The sequence below is a fragment of the Meles meles genome, chromosome 2 (genome assembly GCF_922984935.1).
Source record: "Meles meles chromosome 2, mMelMel3.1 paternal haplotype, whole genome shotgun sequence".
Taxonomy (NCBI): Eukaryota; Metazoa; Chordata; class Mammalia; order Carnivora; family Mustelidae; genus Meles; species Meles meles.
In genome coordinates this window covers 169654047-169676291 of record NC_060067.1, presented here as the reverse complement: position 1 = coordinate 169676291, position 22245 = coordinate 169654047, and the positions used below count along the sequence as shown (strand labels likewise).

At 37.0% G+C, this 22245-nt stretch overlaps 1 protein-coding gene and 1 pseudogene across 4 annotated transcripts in view; both read left to right on the top strand.

Moving 5' to 3' along the window:
• The window catches only part of PSD3 (pleckstrin and Sec7 domain containing 3), a 614599-nt gene that overhangs the window by 417794 nt on the left and 174560 nt on the right, over positions 1-22245 (top strand). For all 4 annotated transcript variants that reach the window (XM_045991818.1, XM_045991828.1, XM_045991839.1 and 1 more), the window contains one exon: positions 16791-16834. In XM_045991818.1, coding sequence (XP_045847774.1) covers positions 16791-16834 — 44 coding nt within the window. The remainder of the gene's footprint in view (positions 1-16790; positions 16835-22245) is intronic.
• Positions 14345-14502, top strand: LOC123937693 (annotated as a pseudogene).

The window sequence follows — 22245 nt, the reverse complement described above, 5'->3', positions numbered from 1 at the left end:
AGGCTAGGACTTCTAATACTATGTTGAATAGCAGTGGTGATAATGGACATCCCTGCCGTGTTCCTGACCTTAATGGAAAAGCTTTCAGTTTTTCTCCATTGAGAATGATATTTGCGGTGGGTTTTTCATAGATGGCTTTGATAATATTGAGGTATGTGCCCTCTATCCCCACACTTTGAAGAGTTTTGATCAGGAAGGGATGCTGTACTTTGTCAAATGCTTTTTCAGCATCTATTGAGAGTATCATATGGTTCTTGTTCTTTCTTTTATTAATGTGTTCTATCACATTGATTGATTTGCGGATGTTGAACCAACCCTGCAGCCCTGGAATAAATCCCACTTGATCGTGGTGAATAATCCTTTTAATGTACTGTTGAATCCTATTGGCTAGTATTTTGGCGAGAATTTTTGCGTCTGTGTTCATCAAGGATATTGGTCTGTAGTTCTCTTTTTTGGTGGGATCCTTGTCTGGTTTTGGGATCAAGGTGATGCTGGCCTCATAGAATGAGTTTGGAAGTTTTCCTTCCATTTCTATTTTTTGGAACAGTTTCAGGAGAATAGGAATGAGTTCTTCTTTAAATGTTTGGTAGAATTCCCCTGGGAAGCCGTCTGGCCCTGGGCTTTTGTTTGTTTGGAGATTTTGGATGACTGTTTCAATCTCCTTACTGGTTATGGGCCTGTTCAGGTTTTCTATTTCTTCCTGGTTCAGTTGTGGTAGTTTATATGTCTCTAGGAATGCATCCATTTCTTCCAGATTGTCCAATTTGTTGGCGTAGAGTTGCTCATAGTATGTTCTTATAATTGTCTGTATTTCTTTGGTGTTAGTTGTGATCTCTCCTCTTTCATTCATGATTTTATTGATTTGGGTCCTTTCTCTTTTCTTTTTGATGAGTCTGGCCAGGGGTTTATCAATCCTATTGATTCTTTCAAAGAACCAGCTCCTAGTTTCATTGATTTTTTCTATTGTTTTTTTGGTTTCTATTTCATTGATTTCTGCTCTGATCTTTATGATTTCTCTTCTCCTGCTGGGTTTAGGGTTTCTTTCTTGTTCTTTCTCCAGCTCCTTTACGCGTAGGGTTAGGTTGTGTACTTGAGACCTTTCTTGTTTCTTGAGAAAGGCTTGTACTGCTATATATTTTCCTCTCAGGACTGCCTTTGCTGTGTCCCACAGATTTTGAACTGTTGTGTTTTCATTATCATTTGTTTCCATGAATTTTTTCAATTCTTCTTTAATTTCCTGGTTAGCCCATTCATTCTTTAGAAGGATGCTGTTTAGTCTCCATGTATTTGGGTTCTTTCCAGCTTTCGTCTTGTGATTGAGTTCTAGCATCAGAGCATTGTGGTCTGAAAATATGCAGGGAATAATCCTAATCTTTTGATACCGGTTGAGACCTGATTTGTGACCCAGGATGTGATCTATTCTGGAGAAGGTTCCATGTGCACTAGAGAAGAATGTGTATTCTGTTGCTTTGGGATGAAATGTTCTGAATATATCTGTGATGTCCATCTGGTCCAGTGTGTCATTTAAGGCCTTTATTTCCTTGTTGATCTTTTGCTTGGATGATCTGTCCATTTCAGTGAGGGGAGTGTTCAAGTCCCCTACTATTATTGTATTATTATTGATGTGTTTCTTTGATTTTGTTATTAATTGGTTGATATAGTTGGCTGCTATGTTAGGGGCATAGATATTTAAAATTGTTAGATCTTCTTGTTGGACAGACCCTTTGAGTAGGATATAGTGTCCTTCCTCATCTCTTATTATAGTCTTTGGCTTAAAATCTAATTGATCTGATATAAGGATTGCCACCCCAGCTTTCTTCTGATGCCCATTAGCATGGTAAATTGTTTTCCACCCCCTCACTTTCAATCTGGAGGTGTCTTCGCGTCTAAAATGAGTTTCTTGTAGGCAACATACTGATGGGTTTTGTTTTTTTATCCATTCTGATACCCTGTGTCTTTTGATTGGGGCATTTAGCCCATTAATATTCAGGGTAACTATTGAGAGATATGAATTTAGTGCCATTAGTAGCCTGTAAGGTGACTGTTACTGTATATTGTCTCTGTACCTTTCTGATCTACTACTTTTAGGCTCTCTCTTTGCTTAGAGGACCCCTTTCAATATTTCCTGGAGACCTGGTTTGGTGTTTGCAAATTCTTTCAGTTTTTGTTTGTCCTGGAAGATTTTGATCTCTCCTTCTATTTTCAATGATAGCCTAGCTGGATAGAGTATTCTTGGCTGCATGTTTTTCTCGTTGAGTGCTCTGAATATATCATGCCAGCTCTTCCTGGCCTGCCAGGTCTCTGTGGATAAGTCTGCTGCCAATCTAATATTTTTACCATTGTATGTTACAGACTTCTTTTCTCGGGCTGCTTTCAGGATTTTCTCTTTGTCACTAAGACTTGTCAATTTTACTATTAGGTGACGGGGTGTGGACCTATTCTTGTTGACTTTGAGGGGGGTTCTCTGCATCTCCTGGATTTTGATGCTTGTTCCCTTTGCCATATTAGGGAAATTCTCTCCAATGATTCTCTCCAATAGACCTTCTGCTCCCCTCTCTGTTTCTTCTTCTTCTGGAATCCCAATTATTCTAATGTTGTTTCGTCTTATGGTGTCACTTATCTCTCGAATTCTCCCCTCATGGTCCAGTAGCTGTTTGTCCCTCTTTTGCTCGGCTTCCTTATTCTCTGTCATTTGGTCTTCTATATCACTAATTCTTTCTTCTGCCTCATTTATCCTAGCAGTGAGAGCCTCCATTTTTGATTGCACCTCATTAATAGCTTTTTTGATTTCAACTTGGTTAGATTTTAGTTCTTTAATTTCTCCAGAAAGGGCTTTAATATCTTCAGAGAGGGTTTCTCTAATATCTTCCATGCCTTTTTCGAGCCCGGCTAGAATGTTCAGAATCGTCATTCTGAACTCTTGATCTGACATAGTACCAATGTCTGTGTTGATTAGGTCCCTAGCCTTCGGTACTGTCTCTTGTTCTTTTGTTTGTGGTGATTTTTTCCGCCTTGTCATTTTGTCCAGATAAGAGGATATGAAGGAGCAAATTAACTACTAATAGGGTGGCAAAGACCCCGGAAAAATGCGCTGTAACCAAATCAGAAGAGACCCCAAATTGTGGGGGGGGAAAAGGGGATAAAAAACAGGTTCTGAAAAAAAAAGAAAAAAAAAAAAGAAAAGAAAAAAATTTAAAAAATAAAACAAATAAAAAAATATAAAAAAGAAAGAAAAAATATATATATTTAGATGAACTAGTCAAAAAACGTTAAAAAAGAAAAGGGTAAAAGTTTTAAAAAATTTAGCAGAAGAAGAAAAAAGAAAAAAGAAAAAAAATTGAAAAAAGAAAAAAAAAATTGAAAAAAGAAAAAAAAATTGAAGTAGCCGCAAGACTAAAGAATCATGGGGAGAAAGCCATGAGTTCCGTGCTTTGCTTTCTCCTCCTCTGGAATTGCTCTGCTGTCTTAGGAATTGAATCTGCTTTCTCCTTGATAGATGAACTTCGTCCTGGCTGGATATTTTGTTGATCTTCTGGGGGAGGGGCCTGTTGTAGTGATTCTCAAGTGTCTTTGCCCGAGGCGGGATTGCACCGCCCTTACCGGCGGCCGGACTAAGTAATCGGCTCGGGTTCGCTTTTGGGAGCTTCTGTTCCCTGAACGCTTTCCGTAGAGTTCCGGAGGACGGGAATGAAAATGGCGGCCTCCCAGTCTCCGGCCCGGAGGAGCCGAGAGCCTGGGGCCCCACTCCTCAGTGCGCCCCCAGAGGACAGCACCCAATCACTCCCGTATCCCCAGCCTCTAGCCGCGCTCCGAGCTCACCCAGCCCGCGACCAGTTCAAGGTAACCCCGAGCTGAGAGTTCAGTCCTCGGCTCTGTCTTTGCAGCCGGTTTCTCCGTTCTAATACCTGCGAGCTCTCCGACACTCTGACACCCCCGATCCTTCTGTGACCTTGCGGGGCCTGGGGCCACGCTGGCCCCGCGTGGGCTTCACCCCGGTTTAGCCCCTGGAGCAATGTCCCTCAGTGGAACAGACTTTTAAAAGTCCTGATTTTGTGCTCCGTTCCTCCGCCGCTTGCCGGGAGCCGGCCCCTCCCCCCCGCGGTCTATCTTCCCGTCGTTTTAGATTCACTTCTCCGCCAGTCGTACCTTTCAGAAAGTGGTTGATTTTCTGTTTCTAGAGTTGCTGTTCTTCTTCTCTTCGCTCTCCCGTTGGATTTGTAGGTGTTTGCAATGTTTAGATAAGCTATCGAGCTGATCTCCTGTTACCTGATGTAGTCTCAGGCTGCTACTTCTCCGCCATCTTGACTCCCCCTCTGTTTATATATTTATATTTATATACATGGGCACTCTTTTGTACCTTTTTTTTTTAACAATATATTGTAATATAACTACTTCATTTTTAGTTTAAATGACTTTAAATACTAATGGGTGACAGCATATCTCTGGTGCTTTCGTTAAAACTGTCTTATCCGGGGCGCCTGGGTGGCTCAGTGGATTAAGCCGCTGCCTTCGGCTCAGGTCATGATCTCAGGATCCTGGGATCGAGCCCCACATCAGGCTCTCTGCTTCGTGGGGAGCCTGCTTCCTCCTCTCTCTCTGCCTGCCTCTCTGCCTACTTGTGATCTCTCTCTGTCAAATAAATAAATAAAAATCTTTAAAAAAAAAACAAAAACAAAAACAAAAAAAAAACTGTCTTATCCAACTTTTTATTTGTGCTTGAGGCATGTAAAAATGGGCCACCCTTCTCCCATAATTTAGGAAGATAGCCTGATACATCCCAGATCTGCCACTGCCATTACCTCAGTCCAGGTCACATCATCTCTATCCAGACACCACCAGTCTTTCTGCTACTTCTCTTGCTCTCTTCTAGTTCTTTCTCCACACAGAAACCAGGGTGACCTGTAAGAACATGAACTAGAGCAGGTCTCTCCTCCATCGTTGCCCAGCACACACAGAAGTTCTTTGTTTTCTGGTCAAAAAACCCTGTGTGACCTGTCTACCTATTTGCCCTTGCCACAGGCCTTCAGACCCATCATGCTCAGTTACACCAAGAAGCTGCTTACCTATCTTCCCTTTATCTTTGTGTAGCTGCTCTTTGTTACTCATTAAATTTCCTTGCATAGAAGTTTTCTTGTCCATCCTGTTGAAAGCTAGTCTTTTAAGTTACTTATATTAAATATCTTATGGTAATTATCTAGAAGTGTACCAGAAAATGACAAATCATCTTGATGTGTTTGTGTTTTCTTATTCCTTTATTGTCTGTTTCCACTCCACTAAATCTAAGTTCTTTGCTTGTGTTTTTCACCACTGAACTTTTAGTGCCTATATTAATACCTGACAACCTGATAGGTACTAGAGACTCAGTAAACATTTGACTGAGTATATGAATGAACGAGTGAATAGTTTTAAGAGATTTGTTTAGACTATATTTTTACAAGTGTTACAACTGTTTACTGTACTATTGATGTTATAATAGGAATTAATGTGTTCTGGTAGTGAAGAAGGAAACTATACTATTTAGTATAAATACTTATACTATGTATTATACTATTATAGAAAAAATATTGGTAGTTATAAAAAATAGTTTTAAAAGATTACTTAAAAATTTCCTCTGATATATTAGCGTATGTTATGATAAAATATTTGTTGTAGCTATTGTACAATAGAGTGATACAATAAATATGAATTATGTGACATCCATTTGAAACAGTTTATAGAGATTCAGTGATGTTCAGGATAATTTGAACTACTATCAATTCATGTTGTCTGTGATAAGTTTTAGGTGTACAACATAATGATTTGATATTTGTATATATTATAAAATGATCACCTTACATAGTTATAGAACATTTTTTTCCTTGTGATGATGAATTTTAACTTAATCTACTCTCAACAATTTTCAAATATGCAGTAGAGTATGAACTATATTCACCATGCTGTACATTACATCCCCATAACTTATTTTTGTAACTGGAAGTTAGTACCTTTTGACCCCTTCACCCATTTTATTCACCTCTCAGTCTGGCAACCATCAGTCTATTCTATGTATCTACAAACTTCCATTTTTTGTTTGTTGTTTTTGTTTTAGATTCCACATATAAGTTTTATCATACAGTATTTGCCCTTCTCTGTTTGACTTGTTTCACCTAGCATAATGCCCTCAAGGTCCATCCATATTGTATCAGATAGCAAGATTTCACTCTTTTTATGGCTGAATAATATTCCATCATATATATGCCACACTTCATCCATTCATCTGTCAGTGGATACCTAGGTTGTTTCCATATCTTGGTAATTGTAAATAATGCTGCAGTAATCATGGGGCTGCATATATCTTTTTGAATTAGTACTTTTTATTTTCTTTGGATAAATGCCAGGAACTGGAATTACAGGATCATATGATATCTCTAGTTTTAATTTTTTTGAGGAACCTCTCTGATGTTCTCCATAGTGACTACACCAGTATACATTCCCACCAACAATGCACTAGGGTTCCTTTTTCTCTGCATCCTTGCCAGCCTTTGTTCTGTCTTGTCTTTTTGATACTAAGCCATTCTAACAGGTGTTAGGTGATAATTCATTGTGGTTTTGATTTACATTTCCCTGATGATTAGTGATGTTGAGCATCTTTTCATATACCTGCTGGCCATCTCTTTGGTGGGGGGATGTCTATTCAGGTCCTCTTTGGAAAAATGCCTATTTAGATCATCTGCCCATATTTTAATTGGATTTTTTTCCTGCTGTTGAGTTATGTATATTATATTTTATATATTAACCCCTAATCACATATATGATTTGCAAATATTTTTCCCATTCAGTGGGTTGCCTTTTTATTTTGTTGATGATTCCTTTGCTGTGCAGAAGCTTTTTAGTTTGATACAGGACCACTTAACTAATTGCTACTCTTTGCTCCTTTGGAAAGGCAAAACCATCATTACCAATACTGGCGTAAAAGAACTTACTCTCTATGTTTTCTTCTAGGCGTTTTATGATTTTAGGCCTTACATTCAAGTTTGTAATCCTTTTTGTGTTAAATTTTATGTATGGTATAAGATAGTGGTCCAGTTTCATTCCTTTGCATGTGGCTGTCCCATTTTCCCAACACAATTTATTGATGAGATTTTACTTTCTCCATTTCAGATTCTTGGCTTCTTTGTCATAAATTAATTGATCGTATATATGTGGATTTTTTCCTGGGCTTTCTATTTCATTGATCTGTGAAATCTGTTTTTATGCTGGGATCATGCTGTTTTAGTTACTATAGCTTTGTAATATAGTTTGAAATCAGAGAGTATGATGCCTCCAACTTTGTTCTTCTTTCTCAAGATTGTTTTGGCTGTTTGAGGTCTTTTGTGGTTCTTTCCATCTTTTAGGATTGTTTGTTCTATTTATTGAAAAATGCCAGTGGAACTTTTATTTGGATTGCACTAAATAGGAAGACTGCTTTGGGTACAATGGACATTTTAATGGTATTCTTCCAGTCCCTGAACACATAATATCTTTCCATTTATTTGTATCTTCTATAGTTTCTTTCATTAATATCTTACAGTTTTCACTATATAGGTCTTTTACCTTCTTGGTGAAATTTGCTCCTAGGTATTATATTCTTTTTGATGTAATTATAAAGTAGAATTATTTTAATTTCTCTTTCTGATTCTTTGTTATTAGTATATAGAAACACTACAGATTTTCATATATTGACTTTGTATCTTGCAGCTTTATTGAACTCTTTTCTTAGATCCAGTACTTTATTTGATGGAGTCTTCAGGGTTTTTTATATGTAATACCATGTCATCTGCAAATAATGATCATTTTACTTCTTTTTTTTACTTCCCCAACTTGAATGCCTTTTATTTCTTTTTCTTACCTAATTGCTCTGGCTGGGACTTCCAGTACTGTGGTCAATAAAAGTGGCAAGTGTAAGTATCTTTGTTTCGTTCCTGACTTGAGGAAAAGTTTTGAGCCTTTTCACTGCTGAGTAGTACGTTAGTTGTGCACCTGTCATATATGGTCTTTTTTATGTTAGGGTTACAGCTTTAGAAAGTGAGAAAAAAAATTCTAGTTAAAATTGTTGCTTAAAAAGGAACTTAGTACAGATATTGAACCATTATATTGTATACCTAAAACTAATCTAATGTTATATGACAATTATACCTCTATTTTTAAAAAAGAAACTTAGTGGCTATTTACTATTTGAATTTTTGCTTACATTTGCAATAGTGCTTTTCATACTAGCATATTTAAGAACTTTTCCCTAAGACATAGTAGCTAATCAAATGGAAAGCAATTGTAAAAAGGCACTTTAGTGGAAATGTGCTCTGTGTAAATTCTCATAATACCTTACTGACCAACCCATCCTTCAAAGTGAATGAATGAAAATATGTGTGTGTGTATTTGTTTGGAGTATTGCATTAGTAGAAATGTAAATTGGGAATTATAGTTTTATTTGTTTTCATGTTTGGTTTAGTGGTACCTCCAGAACTGCTCACCAAATCTTTTTTGTGCCTATTTAGTATTATCTTTGGCTGTGTTTCTTTTCCCTTCAGTAATAATGAAGGAATGGTGGTTTCTATTTTAGCTCATAAAGATACATTTGACAACAGGCAATCACGCAAGCCCCATGTTCCCCTCTCCCCGCTTAGAGAATCAACTCTCTCTCTCTCTCTGTCAAATAAATAAGTAAAATCTTTAAGAAGTTAATATCAATCAGATAGATGCTCACCCCACACTTTAAATCCTTAGATCCAGAGATTGGAGCTGTTTTCCTTCTATAAAATTTTTCCTTAAAGAAAATACATTCAATATCACATCAGATTATTAGATACTGTGTGTGTAAAAGCATCTTGCACATTGTAAATAGGAAGCTAAGTTAGACTGTCTTAGCTGACTTATTCTCCATTAGGTAAAGCTCAGTGAGGTTTAGCATCACATTTTGTCACCCTCACATAAGAGGACCCTGAAGGCAGAATGTATTTGTTTGCACCTAGCGTAATGTCACTCCAGCCAACAGAATACTCTGAAAAATGTTTATTATGTGATGAATTACACATATTAAGTATACCTCAGATTCTCTTTCAGTAACAAAAGCATTTTAAAATTAGTTTTCTAGTGTCTATTTTGGTTTTTTGCTGGCACATCTACCCAATTGAGTCAGACAGATAATGGTTCGATATTTCTGCCATTGTGGACTGGGTTTGTAAGTGCACCGCAGTAGAAGAAGGTTCAAGTTAATTGTCCAAGACATAGATTTTGATTCTGTTTACATGGTGGCTGGATCCAAAACACAGATCTAACTATAGATATGGGGAAAAAAAACAAAGTAAGTTATTTTATATTGAGCATGCTTCTGTCACCCTGGGTGAGAACTAGAGATGAATGTTTATGATGTTGCTCATAAATATATGTTCTTTAATGCAGTACTCTTTAAACTTAGGTAAATGAAAATTGTCTAGTGGGTTCGGGAACACAAGTGGCTTAAAGGGGATCAATCTTGAGAAACTCATCTTTAGTACTTTCTCCTTAAAATGGATCTGCCTATGAATGCTCTGTGGTCAAAGCTTCTGGCTGTTTATTCTGTGCCTCTACTTGACAGTTGCCACTTAAAAAAAGGAGGGAGGTATAGCTCTCACCCATAATCTTATTTGGTACATTGAATACACGTGAAATCCCCCAGGAATAGAAGGGGCAAACAAAAAATCCATTCTAAAGACTGATTTTAGGGAAACCTCTAATGTGGAGGGTAATGCAGTTTTTCAATATTATTCTAAGGCATAGAAAAGAAAATAAAAATAGAATACCATTGCCTTAACATATTTTGAGTTTCTCTAAACAATTTGAAATTCATTTAATTATGAGTTTTATCATTAGTTTTAAAATAACGTCTTTTCAAACATAGTCTCTCTTTGATAATAATTTCCAGAGTAGTGCATATTTAATTTTATACTTAAAAGTCTGCTTAATCTGAATATCTGCATGATATTTGCCTTGGAAAAGATAGCCCTGGTGTTAATCGTGTTAATGGTGTCATAATTCTTCCTGGGTACAAATTTCGCTGTGGTTACTGTCTCACTAAAGGAAATTGGAAGCAATCCAATTTATCTTTTGTCCTTTTTATAATAATTGAAAGAACACATAGAGGAAAAAAATCATTGGAGTTTAGAGATGATTGAACTAAAATACATGAATATCATAGATTGCAAAATGTGCCTCTCTGTGAGGAGGGGTGGGAGGAAGGGAGAGGGAGAGGGAGAGAGAGAGAGAGAGAGAGAGAGAAACTCAGGTTACACAATGCATGGTAATGGGAAAACTTCAGAGAACCATGTGTGGGCTGTCAGCGATGGTGTTGAGCCGTGAATAAAACTGCATTTTATCATCTCAATGAGAAGCAATCAAAAGTTAGGAACAAAGACTTAAAAGTAAATTTAGACCAAGAAACCTTAATCTCTGTAACTTAAGCAATTTACTTTTGCTTTCTCATTCTTAAAATTTAATGAACTTCAAATTTGAAGAATCATTCTGTCCTGTTTAGTCTCAATGGAGGCATTTGACTGTTGTCTAGCTCCTGGGTTAAACTGCAGGAATTTCACTTAAATAAATATTTGGTAAGCACACCTGGGTGGCTCATTCAGTTAAGTGCCTGCCTTAGGCCCAGGTCAGGGGTGTCCTGGGATCCTTGCTCCACAGGGAGCCTGCTTCTCCTTCTGCCTGCTGCTCCCCCTGCTTGTGTATGCTCTCTCTTTCTCACTCTGACAAATTAATAAATAAAGTCTTTAGAAAAAAATAAATGATCGGTAAATTTGCAAAGCGGCTTTTAACAACAGGTTCATATAAAAGTCAGGAGTAGAGCATTTAGAAGTATTTATATATTTTCTCTACTGGGAATCTGATTCAGTACATGTGGGATGAGAAGATCTGGGATGGAGTTCAATAATCAATATTTTAAAAAAAAATTTTTGACTGATTTTGTCAGCCACTGTGTAAGATACTATGTTTTATCTAGGGACCGACTCTGGAAATATTTCTGAAAATCAGCCTTTCTTTACTCAGATATCTGTCTTACATTTGTACCGTTAAAGCCTCTGCCTTCGGCTCAGGTCATGATCCCGGGGTTCTGGGATCGAGCCCCGCGTCGGGCTCTCTGCTTAGCTGGGAGCCTGCTTCCTCCTCTCTCTCTCTCTGCCTGCCTCTCAGCCTACTTGTAATCTCTGTCAAATAAATAAATCTTTAAAAATAAAACAAACAAAAAAAACCAACAGAAATTTATCTTCTCATAATTTTGGAACCCAGAAGTCTGAAATCAAGTTGTCAACATGCTGTACTCCTTTTGGTTTGTCTAGGAGAGAATCCCTGCCTCTTCCAACTGATAGTGGTTGTTAGTGTTGGGGTCCGTTATCAAAGGAACGAGACTGAGACAAAGTGAAAGTTATGCAAAGCTTTATTCTGTGCCAAGCATTAGAAGTTAGACTGACCGGCCAGGAGAATGAGACTGAGACAAAGTTAAAGTTATGTGCAGCTTTATTCTATGCCAAGCATTAGAAGTCAGACTGACCGGGCAGGGCCGCCTCCGAAGAGAGTGACCCCCTCCCGATCTCACAGGCTGGTTTTATAGGGCATAACCACAGACCCAAGGTACGTGACTTCTATTGTTAAGGCATTTACTCCCGGAATCGATACCCGGAACCATACCAGGAACTACTGGGGCATTTATTCCCGGAATGAAGTCCATGGATGTAAACAATAATATGGCTACCTAGGCAATATGGAGTTGCTCTGGCTAAGCAGGCCCTAATAGTTAAACAGGTTTTAACATTAAATTGGCCCTAACAGTTAGCATTCCTTCACTTGTGTCTGTATCCAACTGCTGTATCCATCTTCACATTGCGTTTGCTTCTTCTGTCTTTCTTAAATCTCCCTCCTCCATCTTCTACAGACTCCACCCAGCGCAGATACCCTCCCCATCTCAAGATCATTAACTTAATCACATTTTCAGTCTTTTTGCTAGATACAGAAATGTTTACAGGTTCCAGGGATTAGGACCTGGACATCATCTGAGGGCCCATTATTTAGCCCACCACAACTGTTTATCACCTCACTGTGTATAATACGTATAGGTCACTGTGGTCTTTGAAGGTTGATTTATCCCTAGCTGTCAGTTCATGGCCAGTGGGATCTAACAGCCTTTCATGACAGTGTTTGCCTACAGACTTTGCTCTCTTGGAGCTAGGTCAAAAACCCCTCAGATAGCCAGGGATAAATTATTTTCCTGAGCTATAGTCTAAAACTCCAGTTTCAGCCATTTATATGGCAGATAGCTTTAGTTGTAAGTGGACTGAGACTATAGGATCAGTGTGGCAAACCAGTCATGGTCACCAACAAAGGCATTTCAAGCTTGTGTCCTAGCAACAGTGACTTTTGTTGAAAGCTCATCCTTTAGAATATTACAGTGACCACCATTATTGAATGTATTCTAAGAGAGGCCTTGTTACCTTTTCACATGGGTCTTGGCATTTATGGTACTGTAAAGTTTGGTCTTAGGAGGAGAGAATGTAGTTAGTTTTAGTTAGTTGATAAGAGAGAATGAGTTAGTTGAATGAATTTAGTCAATTGATTTCTGAAAAATATGATTTCTGAGTCAGAGTTTGTGGGAAATAACTATAGGACCTTGAAAGAAGTTAATTACGCTGGACTTCATTTTCTTTAATCTATAAAAGGAAGAATTTGTTTGATGATCTCTAAGGCTCCTGTCAGCTCTGAAATCCCATTTTGTTATTTCTTGAGTGGAAATTTGAGAGTTTTACAAATCATCCCCAAAACATTATTACTAAAAGACTTATCCTTATGCCATTAGTAGGCAGATACAAGTATGACTTTGACTTGGAACTTTCTCAATTGTGTGATAGAAATATAATAGTATTTGGATGAAATAGTTGATAGAAAAATTCTGCTAGTTCCATGATTCTGACTTGGCTTGTAAATCACTTTTATGTAGGCTTTATGTATAGTGTTTCCACACTCAAAAAATTACATACTTTATACTGATACAGTTTACTAAGATTGAGAATACATTCCCACTTTTAAATCTTCATGCCTTAGTTCCTTTTTACTGAGTTTGTGGTGCTTTGGAAACATTCAAGTGTGTCTGACATACGGATCTAATGCTCACAAGAATTCACACGGGCTGAAGATAAACCCTTAGGCTCACCCACATTTAAGTGAAGATAAGGAAGATGTGAGTTATAGGTATTATCCAGAGAGGAGAAAATTTGGGAGACTCTATTGTGTCACAGAAAATAAGGAAGAACATATTTGAGAGTATTCAGTGCTGCAGACGGGCAAAGTGACACAGGAACACTGAAAAGTGGCCTTGAATTTAACATGAAAGAAGCAGGTACATTTATTGTGATCAGTTTTTAATGGAGGAACAGGAATGAAAGCAAGATTGCCTGCGTTGAAGAGAAGACATTAAGTGGATTACAGAAACTTCTCTCAGAATTTGGCTAAAATAGGGGCTGAGGACAAAGGGTGATAAAAATTACAGAAGTGGGCTTTAGGGAGACTTGTACATGTTTGACAGCTGATAGAAAGGAGCTAATAAAAGAGGAGATGTCACCACAGAAAGGGAAGGTATCAGGACCAGTTTTAGAGGTTTAGCCTGGTAGAGGTGCGATACCCCTTTCCATACCATCAGAAAGGCAGAGAAAATAGATGCCCTCACCAGATATATTTTAGGAAAGATGGCAAAAAGTAAAAGAGGCTCATGAATGAAGTCTCTCCTGAAGTTTGAGATGCTAAATATTCAGTGACAATAATTTATGCTCTTGTTTAATTTATTCTTCACTATCAGTGCTGAACGAATCACATATAAATAGGGGAGGCTATAAAGCTCAGGGGGATTACATTAGTGACTAGGGCAGTGCTATCCCTTCTTTAATACATACCCCAACTTCCTTGACTTCAGGGCGGGGCCCAGTCATTATACCTCATCTTCCAGCCACATGGATTAGTCCATGGGGAGGACAGGTGATCTAAATCACACCAATTAGCATCTTTTCAAATTGGAGTTGGGGAAAGAACTGTTTTCTCTTGTTGAGAGACATGAAAGATGTCATGGGTACTGCTTGTTGTAGAAATGTTTCTTGTGTAGTAAAGAAACAAGGAGTGGAGATGTTTGGGGTGGAAAGAGGAGAATAGTTGAGAAGCAAGGAGGATAGTTTTAAGGAGGAGAGTTTTAAGTGCCTGTGTCCCTGAGGCCAGCTCCATTCATGTTTTTATGACTTGGCTGCATAAACTGCCCCTTATGCGTAAGATAGCTAGAGTTAGGTATTTGTATTTGAAATACTAAAGAAGCTTTGCACAGTGGCAGTATCGTAGCCAATGAGGTTTATCCGAGGCGCGATTATTGCTAATTGAAATACTAAAGAAACCTTAACTAATACAGGGGGTGTAAATGTGGAGAAGGCAGAGTAGGATTGGTCAAGAGTTTCAATGTTTCTCTTTTAGAGAGGCAGTGGGACAAAGAAGTTGAAGATAATAACAAGACTTTTTGATGTGATAGAGCATGGACGAGAATGAAAGGGATGACTGTGGGCTTAAAGACGAATCAGTTCTTAACTAAGCTAAGTGGGTAGAAGGATAGGAAGTTGTGATGAAGGATATATAAGTTTTAGTTGCATTTCCAAAACCCATTTTCCTTTTTTTTTTTAAAGAAAAACAGTGTGTCGTTATAAAGCACCAGAAAGATTCAAGAAAATCCCTTTGTAATTTTGCAGTTGAAAACAATAAGGATAACATCTACTTTTTAGGTTTGTCATGTTATAATATATACATTGGGAGAGGATTACAATATAGCAAGTTTGTTGAATTTTACAGAATACTTTATAAAAGATTTTTATTGCATGATACGCGTCTGAACAAGAATTTTCTATTTTGGAACTCAGTACCTTGTTAAGCAAAATATTCTCATGGGTAAAAAAATTGAAAAAACTTGTTCTAGGACAGAATTGAATGTATTAGAAAATATTTAGATGCTTAGCTATCATTGTCAAGTATATCTACTTTATGAATACATTTTTTAAATTTTACTACGTCATTAAATTATTCTAGGTAATTTTGAGTATGGTAGTATTAAAGAACCTTTAATGATCTGTCTCTTTTCAGTTTCTCACTTAACTGTTACTTGTGGGTTTAAAATGCTCATACAAGTCATGGAACCCATTAAAAAGACATTTATCCAGCAAGAGTCTCTCGAGGCTTGTTAGACATCTGCTCTCTCTGCACTTCTAAATAAGTGCAGCCTCATGAGACATTTAAACAATAGGTTGTTGTAGTTCTTCAGTAAATCTGAGTTCCTCAAAAAGAACATTTAATTTATAGCATGGTCTTTGTGCCTCAGTTTACCCCTTATTTTAATTTGATGTTCTATCAGTTTTTGCATTTGAGGATACATTTTACCATGTCCTGTTAATTATGAAATGCCTCCTAATTTTTATTAGTTTCATAATTACCTGGTATTTAAACTTACTATTGTAGGAGTGCCTGGGTGGCTACTGGATTAAACTTATTATTGTAGCCACCCTGCAGAATTCCCACAGAGTTTGTGAAAATACTGGCTAAGGGTACATGAATTAAATCTTAAGTAATATAAAATCTGTAACCTAAATATATTTGTACTGAATCTTTGATAAATTGAGTTGCTCCAAGTCCTTCTTTGAAGGAAAACATTCCAACATTATTATAATGTTAATATGCACATATCCTTTTCTTCAGTATGTGTTGTGTTGGTTTTTTAGCTTAGCGATACATTTCTGTTTTCTTTTACATCTTACCCAAAATTAAGAAAGCACAGATGTGGAGTAGCATTTTCTTGGGTGGTTGTCATAGTGGAACAACTTGATTACAAGAATCTGATCTTATCTGGGAGAATCAGAGAGAATCAGGCTGACTGTCATTATCGTTACGAAAGCTCTAAAGAAGTTTTCTGTCTTCCCTCTCCACCACTTCAAGCCTTCCAGGGTAACACTCACTAATGTAAAGCACAATTATGAAGTTAGACTGATAAAAACTGCATAAGTCATTGGTATAGAAACTCTGAAATTATTCTGAGATGCTTTTCCATACCCTAGGTTCAGTCCCTCTCACATGTATCTTGTTCATTAAAATGTTATGAAAACAGTTGAATTTATTATGCCAATGAAAAAAGTTAGCATACTTCAGTATCCAATCTAGTGAAACTACAAGACCATATTTTGAATAAGAAAAATAGAGTACATGGTCTAATTTTAATCATATCCTAATATTTTACTGTGGTAGAATGTAACACAGTATGGTGTGTCTTTACTTATAAATGCCATTTTTTACTTTGTGCAAAATCTGTTTCACAAAATGCTGTTTACCCTATGCTTATTTGCTTCACCTGTGTATTACTTATCTTTCAGAACCAACAGGGTGACTAACAAGGGGCTTAGGAATTGCTTGCTAACTCAGTCAAGCCTTTTGGCTTTAGTCATTTGCTGAATTAAAAATATTGAACAGAGGGGCTCCTAGGTGGCTCAGTGGGTTAAAGCCTCGGCCTTTGGCTTGGGTCGTGATCTCAGGTCCTGGGATCAAGCCCCACATCAGGCTCTCTGCTCAGCGGGGAGCCTACTTTACCCTCTCTAGCTCTGCCTGCCTCTCTGCCTGCTTGTGATGTCTGTCAAATAAATAAATAAAATCTTTAAAAAAATAAATAAATAAAAATAAAAATATTGAACAGAATGAAAAGAATAATTCCATCTTGTTTTCTCTCTTTACAGGCTCTGTACAACTCTATTAAGAATGAGAAGCTAGAATGGGCAGTGTGAGTATGCTGGCTGTCAGCATTTTAATAAATGATTTACTTGTTCTTTTCTTACTGCCTTTCTTTATGCTTTAGAGGTGATCTTAGAGAAGGATTAAATATGCATGGCCAGTTCTCATTTCACACCAGTGTATAACATTATATAAAACCTTAAGTAAACCCTGAGTATCCCATGTCTTTTTCTGTTTGCTTTTAGTCTAGTTGCCTTGCCTAGAGACAATTATCTTTTTTATGTATCCTTTTAAAAAATAGCATTCAAAAAGAAAAGCTGATAAAATCATCTATAATCCAGAATCTAATACAAATGATTTTGCTACCATCTACTTGTTTTAAATCCCTCTTGCCTATCATCATAGATCAAGGTTTTCCAATCTTATATCCAATGACCCTAATTATACTAAGATACTGAAAAACTTGAGAAATGATAGATTAAATAAGCTAAAAAGATATTTTTTAACTGCAAAACTTCCAGGAGTTTGTACAATGCCAGTATCCAAGAGAGGAATCAAATTTGCAATGTTTTCTAAACCTTTTCAACAGTATAATGTAGTGTGTTTCAAGGTACATACTTTGGGAGATACTATTACAGATAAATTATATCTAACCCTATGTAGACCAACAGTACTACTCTTGCTGAACTTTCACTGATCTTTCTTTCACTGCAGCAGTTAGGAATTTAACTTAAAAATATTGTTAACTAAAGTTATCCGTAAATTGGGTCAAAATATGTTTTTTTAAATAGAACTACATGTGAATTTTATTTTTGGTTTCCGCTGATATTAAGCATTCATAAATATTTTTCTACCATGTGACCTTACATAGCAGTCTGCATGAACTTAGGTTTATAGAATCAGAACTTAGGGGATAAATTTTATTCTTTCATATGCACATTGGAAGAAAGTGGTTTAGCAGTTGACTGCATATATCTCACATATAACAGGCTAGAATGAATTTTTTAAAAAGTACTATTAAACTGTTTCTAGTAACTGTTAGCTCATATGGTACTGTTTTAAATTAGGGATTTAGAGTTTAATTTGGAACTAATATTTGCAAGTACATATGATGTGTCTATATTTATATACATCATGAGACTCAAAGTGTATCATTTCAAGAAAAATTCGTTAAGATAATAAGAATTCATGGCCTACCCAAAGTAATCACTTTTGGACTTCTCTCTCATGAATAAAAGTGGGTTTCCTAGGAAAATTTCATAAATAATATACTTAGGATCTTGTTAAAATATTAAAGGCATATCCTGACCAATGTAGATTAACCCCTATTTATAGTGAAATTTAATAAAAATGAAGTATAAATACATTCATACCAGGGGAGAGAATAAATCTTTTATAGTTATTTTAAAAACCAAATAAATGTACCCATGAGGATATGCTTTTGTAAATCCAAATTCTTGATATATTATAATTTGTTACAGTAGGTTTTATATATATTATGCATAATGGCAATTTGGTGTAAGAAGGTATCTTTTTCTTAAAGTCAGTATAGTTAACATAGAATGTTACATTAGTTTCAGGTGTACGGTATAGTTATTCAGCAATTCTATGTTACCCAGTGCTCATCATGATAAGTGTAGTCTTTTTTTTTTTTTTGGCAGAATGTAGACTTATTTAGAAATAGGGTCTTTGCAGATGTAATTAGATGTAATTAGTTAAGGATCTTAAGATGAAATCATCTGGGTTTAGGGTGGCCCTAAGTCTATTGGCCAGTGTTCTTGTAAAAAGAAGCAAGGACACAAAGAGACACGGAGGGAAGCAGCTCACGTGAAGACAGAGGGAGAGATTGGAGTCATGCTGCCACAAGCCACAGAATGGCAGGAGTCACCAGAGGCTGGAAGAAACCAAGGAGCACCCTCCCACATGGCGTTCAGAGGGAGCACGGGCCTGCCGGCACTCAGATTTTGGACTTCTGGCCTCCAGAACATGGAGACAATATGTTTTTGTTGCTTTAAGTCACCCAGTGACAGGCCACTCGGGAAAGTAATACAAACATCTTTTACTTTTTTATGACTCAATGCCCTTTCTTTGATAGCATTTGCAGGGAACAAGGTCATCACATTAAGCAAGAGATTCTGGGTGGCATCTCTTTGTCGACCAAGTGACATGTCTTTGCAAACCCCTTGCTGGTTTTCGGGCTCTTGTCTCTTGGTCATGCTTCATCATCTTGAGTCCTTACCCTGGGCCGTTCGTCCTGCTTTTTGCTTCTGCTCACTTCCTTGTGCCCAGGGAACTAGCAGGGGTGTGTTTGTTGAGGAAGATGGATGCCTCGTCTGATAAGTGTAGTCTTAATCCCCTTCGCCTATTTCACCCATCCCCCTAACTCACCTCCCCTCTGTGAACCACCAGTTTGTTCTCTGTAGTTTAGTCTGGTTTTCGTCTCTTTTTTTCTTTGTTCATTTGTTTTATTTCTTAAATTCCATACATGAGTGAAAGCATATGGTATTTGACTTTCTTTGACTGCCTTATTTCACTCAACATTGTACCCTCTAGTTCCATCCATGTCATCACAAGTGGAAGACTTTATTTGTTTTTTATGTCTGAGGACTATATACACCACATCTTCTTTATCTTTCATCTATCGATGGATGCTAGGGCTGCTTCCTTATCTTGGCTATTGTAAATAATGGTGCAATAAACATAGGAATGCACATATCTTTTTGATTTAGTGTTTTTTGTATTCTTTGGGTAAATACCCACTAGTAGAATTAGTAGATCATATGGTAATTCTGTATTTAATTTTTTGAGGAACCACCGTACCATTCTCCACAGTGACTCCACCAGTTTGCATTTCCACCAACAGTGCACAAGAGTTCTTTTATCTCCACAACCTCTCTGAAATTTGTTTCTTGAGTTTATTTTAGCCATTCTGACAGGTGTGAGGTGATATCTCATTGCAGTTTTGATTTGCATTTCCCTGATGATGAGAAAGTGTCTTATCTTGAGCCCAATCCATGGATGAGCATGGAAGTTTACCCAAGAACTGAATTCTTCTGTGTCCCTCTTGTCAGGTCTAGAGAACATTGTGTTCAGGAGCCCCAAATCCAGAATCAGGTAGATTTGGGTTTGAATTCCAACTCTTCCATGTACTAGCTGGGTCACTGGTCATGCCTCTTTGCCTCAGTTTCCTCTTTTATATGAGGAGCAATTATTGAATCTCTTATAATCCTCAGGATGACACTATAAAATGTTCTAAAACACTAAACATAAAGCAGTAGTGAAAGCCATATCTACAGCAGTGAAAGGCATGAGAGGAGTCAAAGATAAGGTAGAGGCCACAACCTAAATAAGTAGGGAAATACTGGTGTTGCTACTAGAAATAGAGAGTATATGACAAAGTTCAGAGACAGATGATAAAGGCTAAATGGAGGGGCACCTGGGTGGCTCAGTGGGTTAAAGCCTCTGCCTTTCACTCAGGTCATGATCCTAGGGTCCTGGGATCGAGCCCCGCATTGGGCTCTCTGCTTGGCAGGGAGCCTGCTTCCTCCTCCCTCTCTCTCTCTCTATGCCTGCCTCTCTCCCTACTTGTGATCTCTATCTGTCAAATAAATAAATAAAATCTTTAAAAAAGAAAAAAAGGCTAAATGGAGTGGAAAGGTCCTGTAGGAAAGTGAAAATGTTGAATTGAAACTTAGGAAAGAGGTCAGAGCTATATAAATACCTGGGAAAATATTTTACAGATATGACAGATGAAGTTTTAAGAATGAGTAAAGATTGCTGAGAAAAGGACCTTAGTGAAAGAAAACATTTCTAAGTGCTGTCTCTGAGAAGTACCAACATTAATAAATAATGGGACAAAAATGAGTTAGAGAAAATATGGTTGGAGAGGCACAAGAAGAACTGGCTGAGCACAGTGTTCTATATAATTATATACATGTACATACTCACTTATCAAGGAAAAGTCTTATATTCTTTATCTGAAGAATCATATAAATTGATATACAGCTGAATTTTCCAAAGTGTGTTCTAAGGAACATTAGTTTTAGTAGCTGTTAAAAGGTACTTTATGATCAAAACAGGAATGAGTTATCCCATTTTTTAAGCTGGATTATTTGTTTTTTGGGTGTGAGTTTTATAAATTCTTAATATATTTTAGAGACTAGCTGTTTATTAGAAATGTCAGTTGCAAATATCTTGCCCATTCTGTAGGTTTTTTATTTAGTTTTCTTGGTTATTTCTTTGCTATGCCGAAGCTTTTTGTTTTGATGTAGTCCCAATAGACTATATTTGCTTTTGTTGCTTCAGGAGGCATATCTAGACAGATGTTGCTATAGCCAGTGTCAGAGAAATTACTACCTATGTTATCTTCTAGGGCTTTTATGGAGTCAGATCTCACATTTAACTCTTAATCCATTTTGAATTTATTTCTGTGTATGGTTTAGAAGAGTGGTCTAGTTTCATTCTTTCACATATTGCTGTCAAGTTTTCTCAACACCATTTGTTGAAGAGGCTGTCTTTTTTATCAAAACATCATGCTTTTTGAAGATTCATTGATCATATGATTGTGGGCTTATTTCTGGGACTTTATTCTATTCCATTGTTCTATGTGTCTGTTTTTGTGCCAGTGCTATACTGTTTTGATCACTACAGCTTTGTAATATAACTTGAAGTCCAGAATTGTGATGCCTCCTGCTTTGCTTTGCTTTTTTAAGGTTGCTTTGGCTATCTGGAGTCTTTTGTGGTTCCATACAAATTTTAAGATCACTGTAGTTCTATGAAAAATGCTTTTGGTATTTTGATGGAATTGCATTAAATGTATAATTTGCTTTGGATAGTATAGGCATTTTAACAACATCAGTTCTTCTGATCCAATGGAAAAGAGAGCATGGACTCTTTCTGTTTCTTTGCATCAGCCTGAATTTCTTTCATCAGTGTGTTACAGTTTCCAGTGTATAGGTCTTCTTCACCTCTTTGGTTAGGTTTATTCCTAGGTATATCCTTATTTTTCATGCTATTGTAAGTGGGATTGTTTTCTTAATTTCACTTTCTATTACTTTGTTATTGGTGCACAGAAATGAAATAGATTTCATGTTGATTTTGTATCCTATGAATTTACTGAATTCATTTATCAATTCTAGAAGTTTTTGGTGGAGCCTTTTGGGTTTTCTGTCTAGAGTATAACATCTACAAATAGCCAAAGTTTTACTTCTTCCTTACCAATTTGGTTGCCTTTTATTTCTTTTTGTTGTGTGATTGCTATGGCTACAGCTTGGAGTACGGTGTTAAATAAAAGCAGTAAGCAGTGAGAGTAGACATCCTTTTCTTATTCTTTTTTTTTTTAAAGATTTTATTTATTTATTTGACAGAGAGAGAGATCACAAGTAGGCAGAGAGGCAGGCAGAGAGAGAGGGAAGCAGGCTCCCTGCTGAGCAGAGAGCCCGATGTGGGACTCGATCCCAG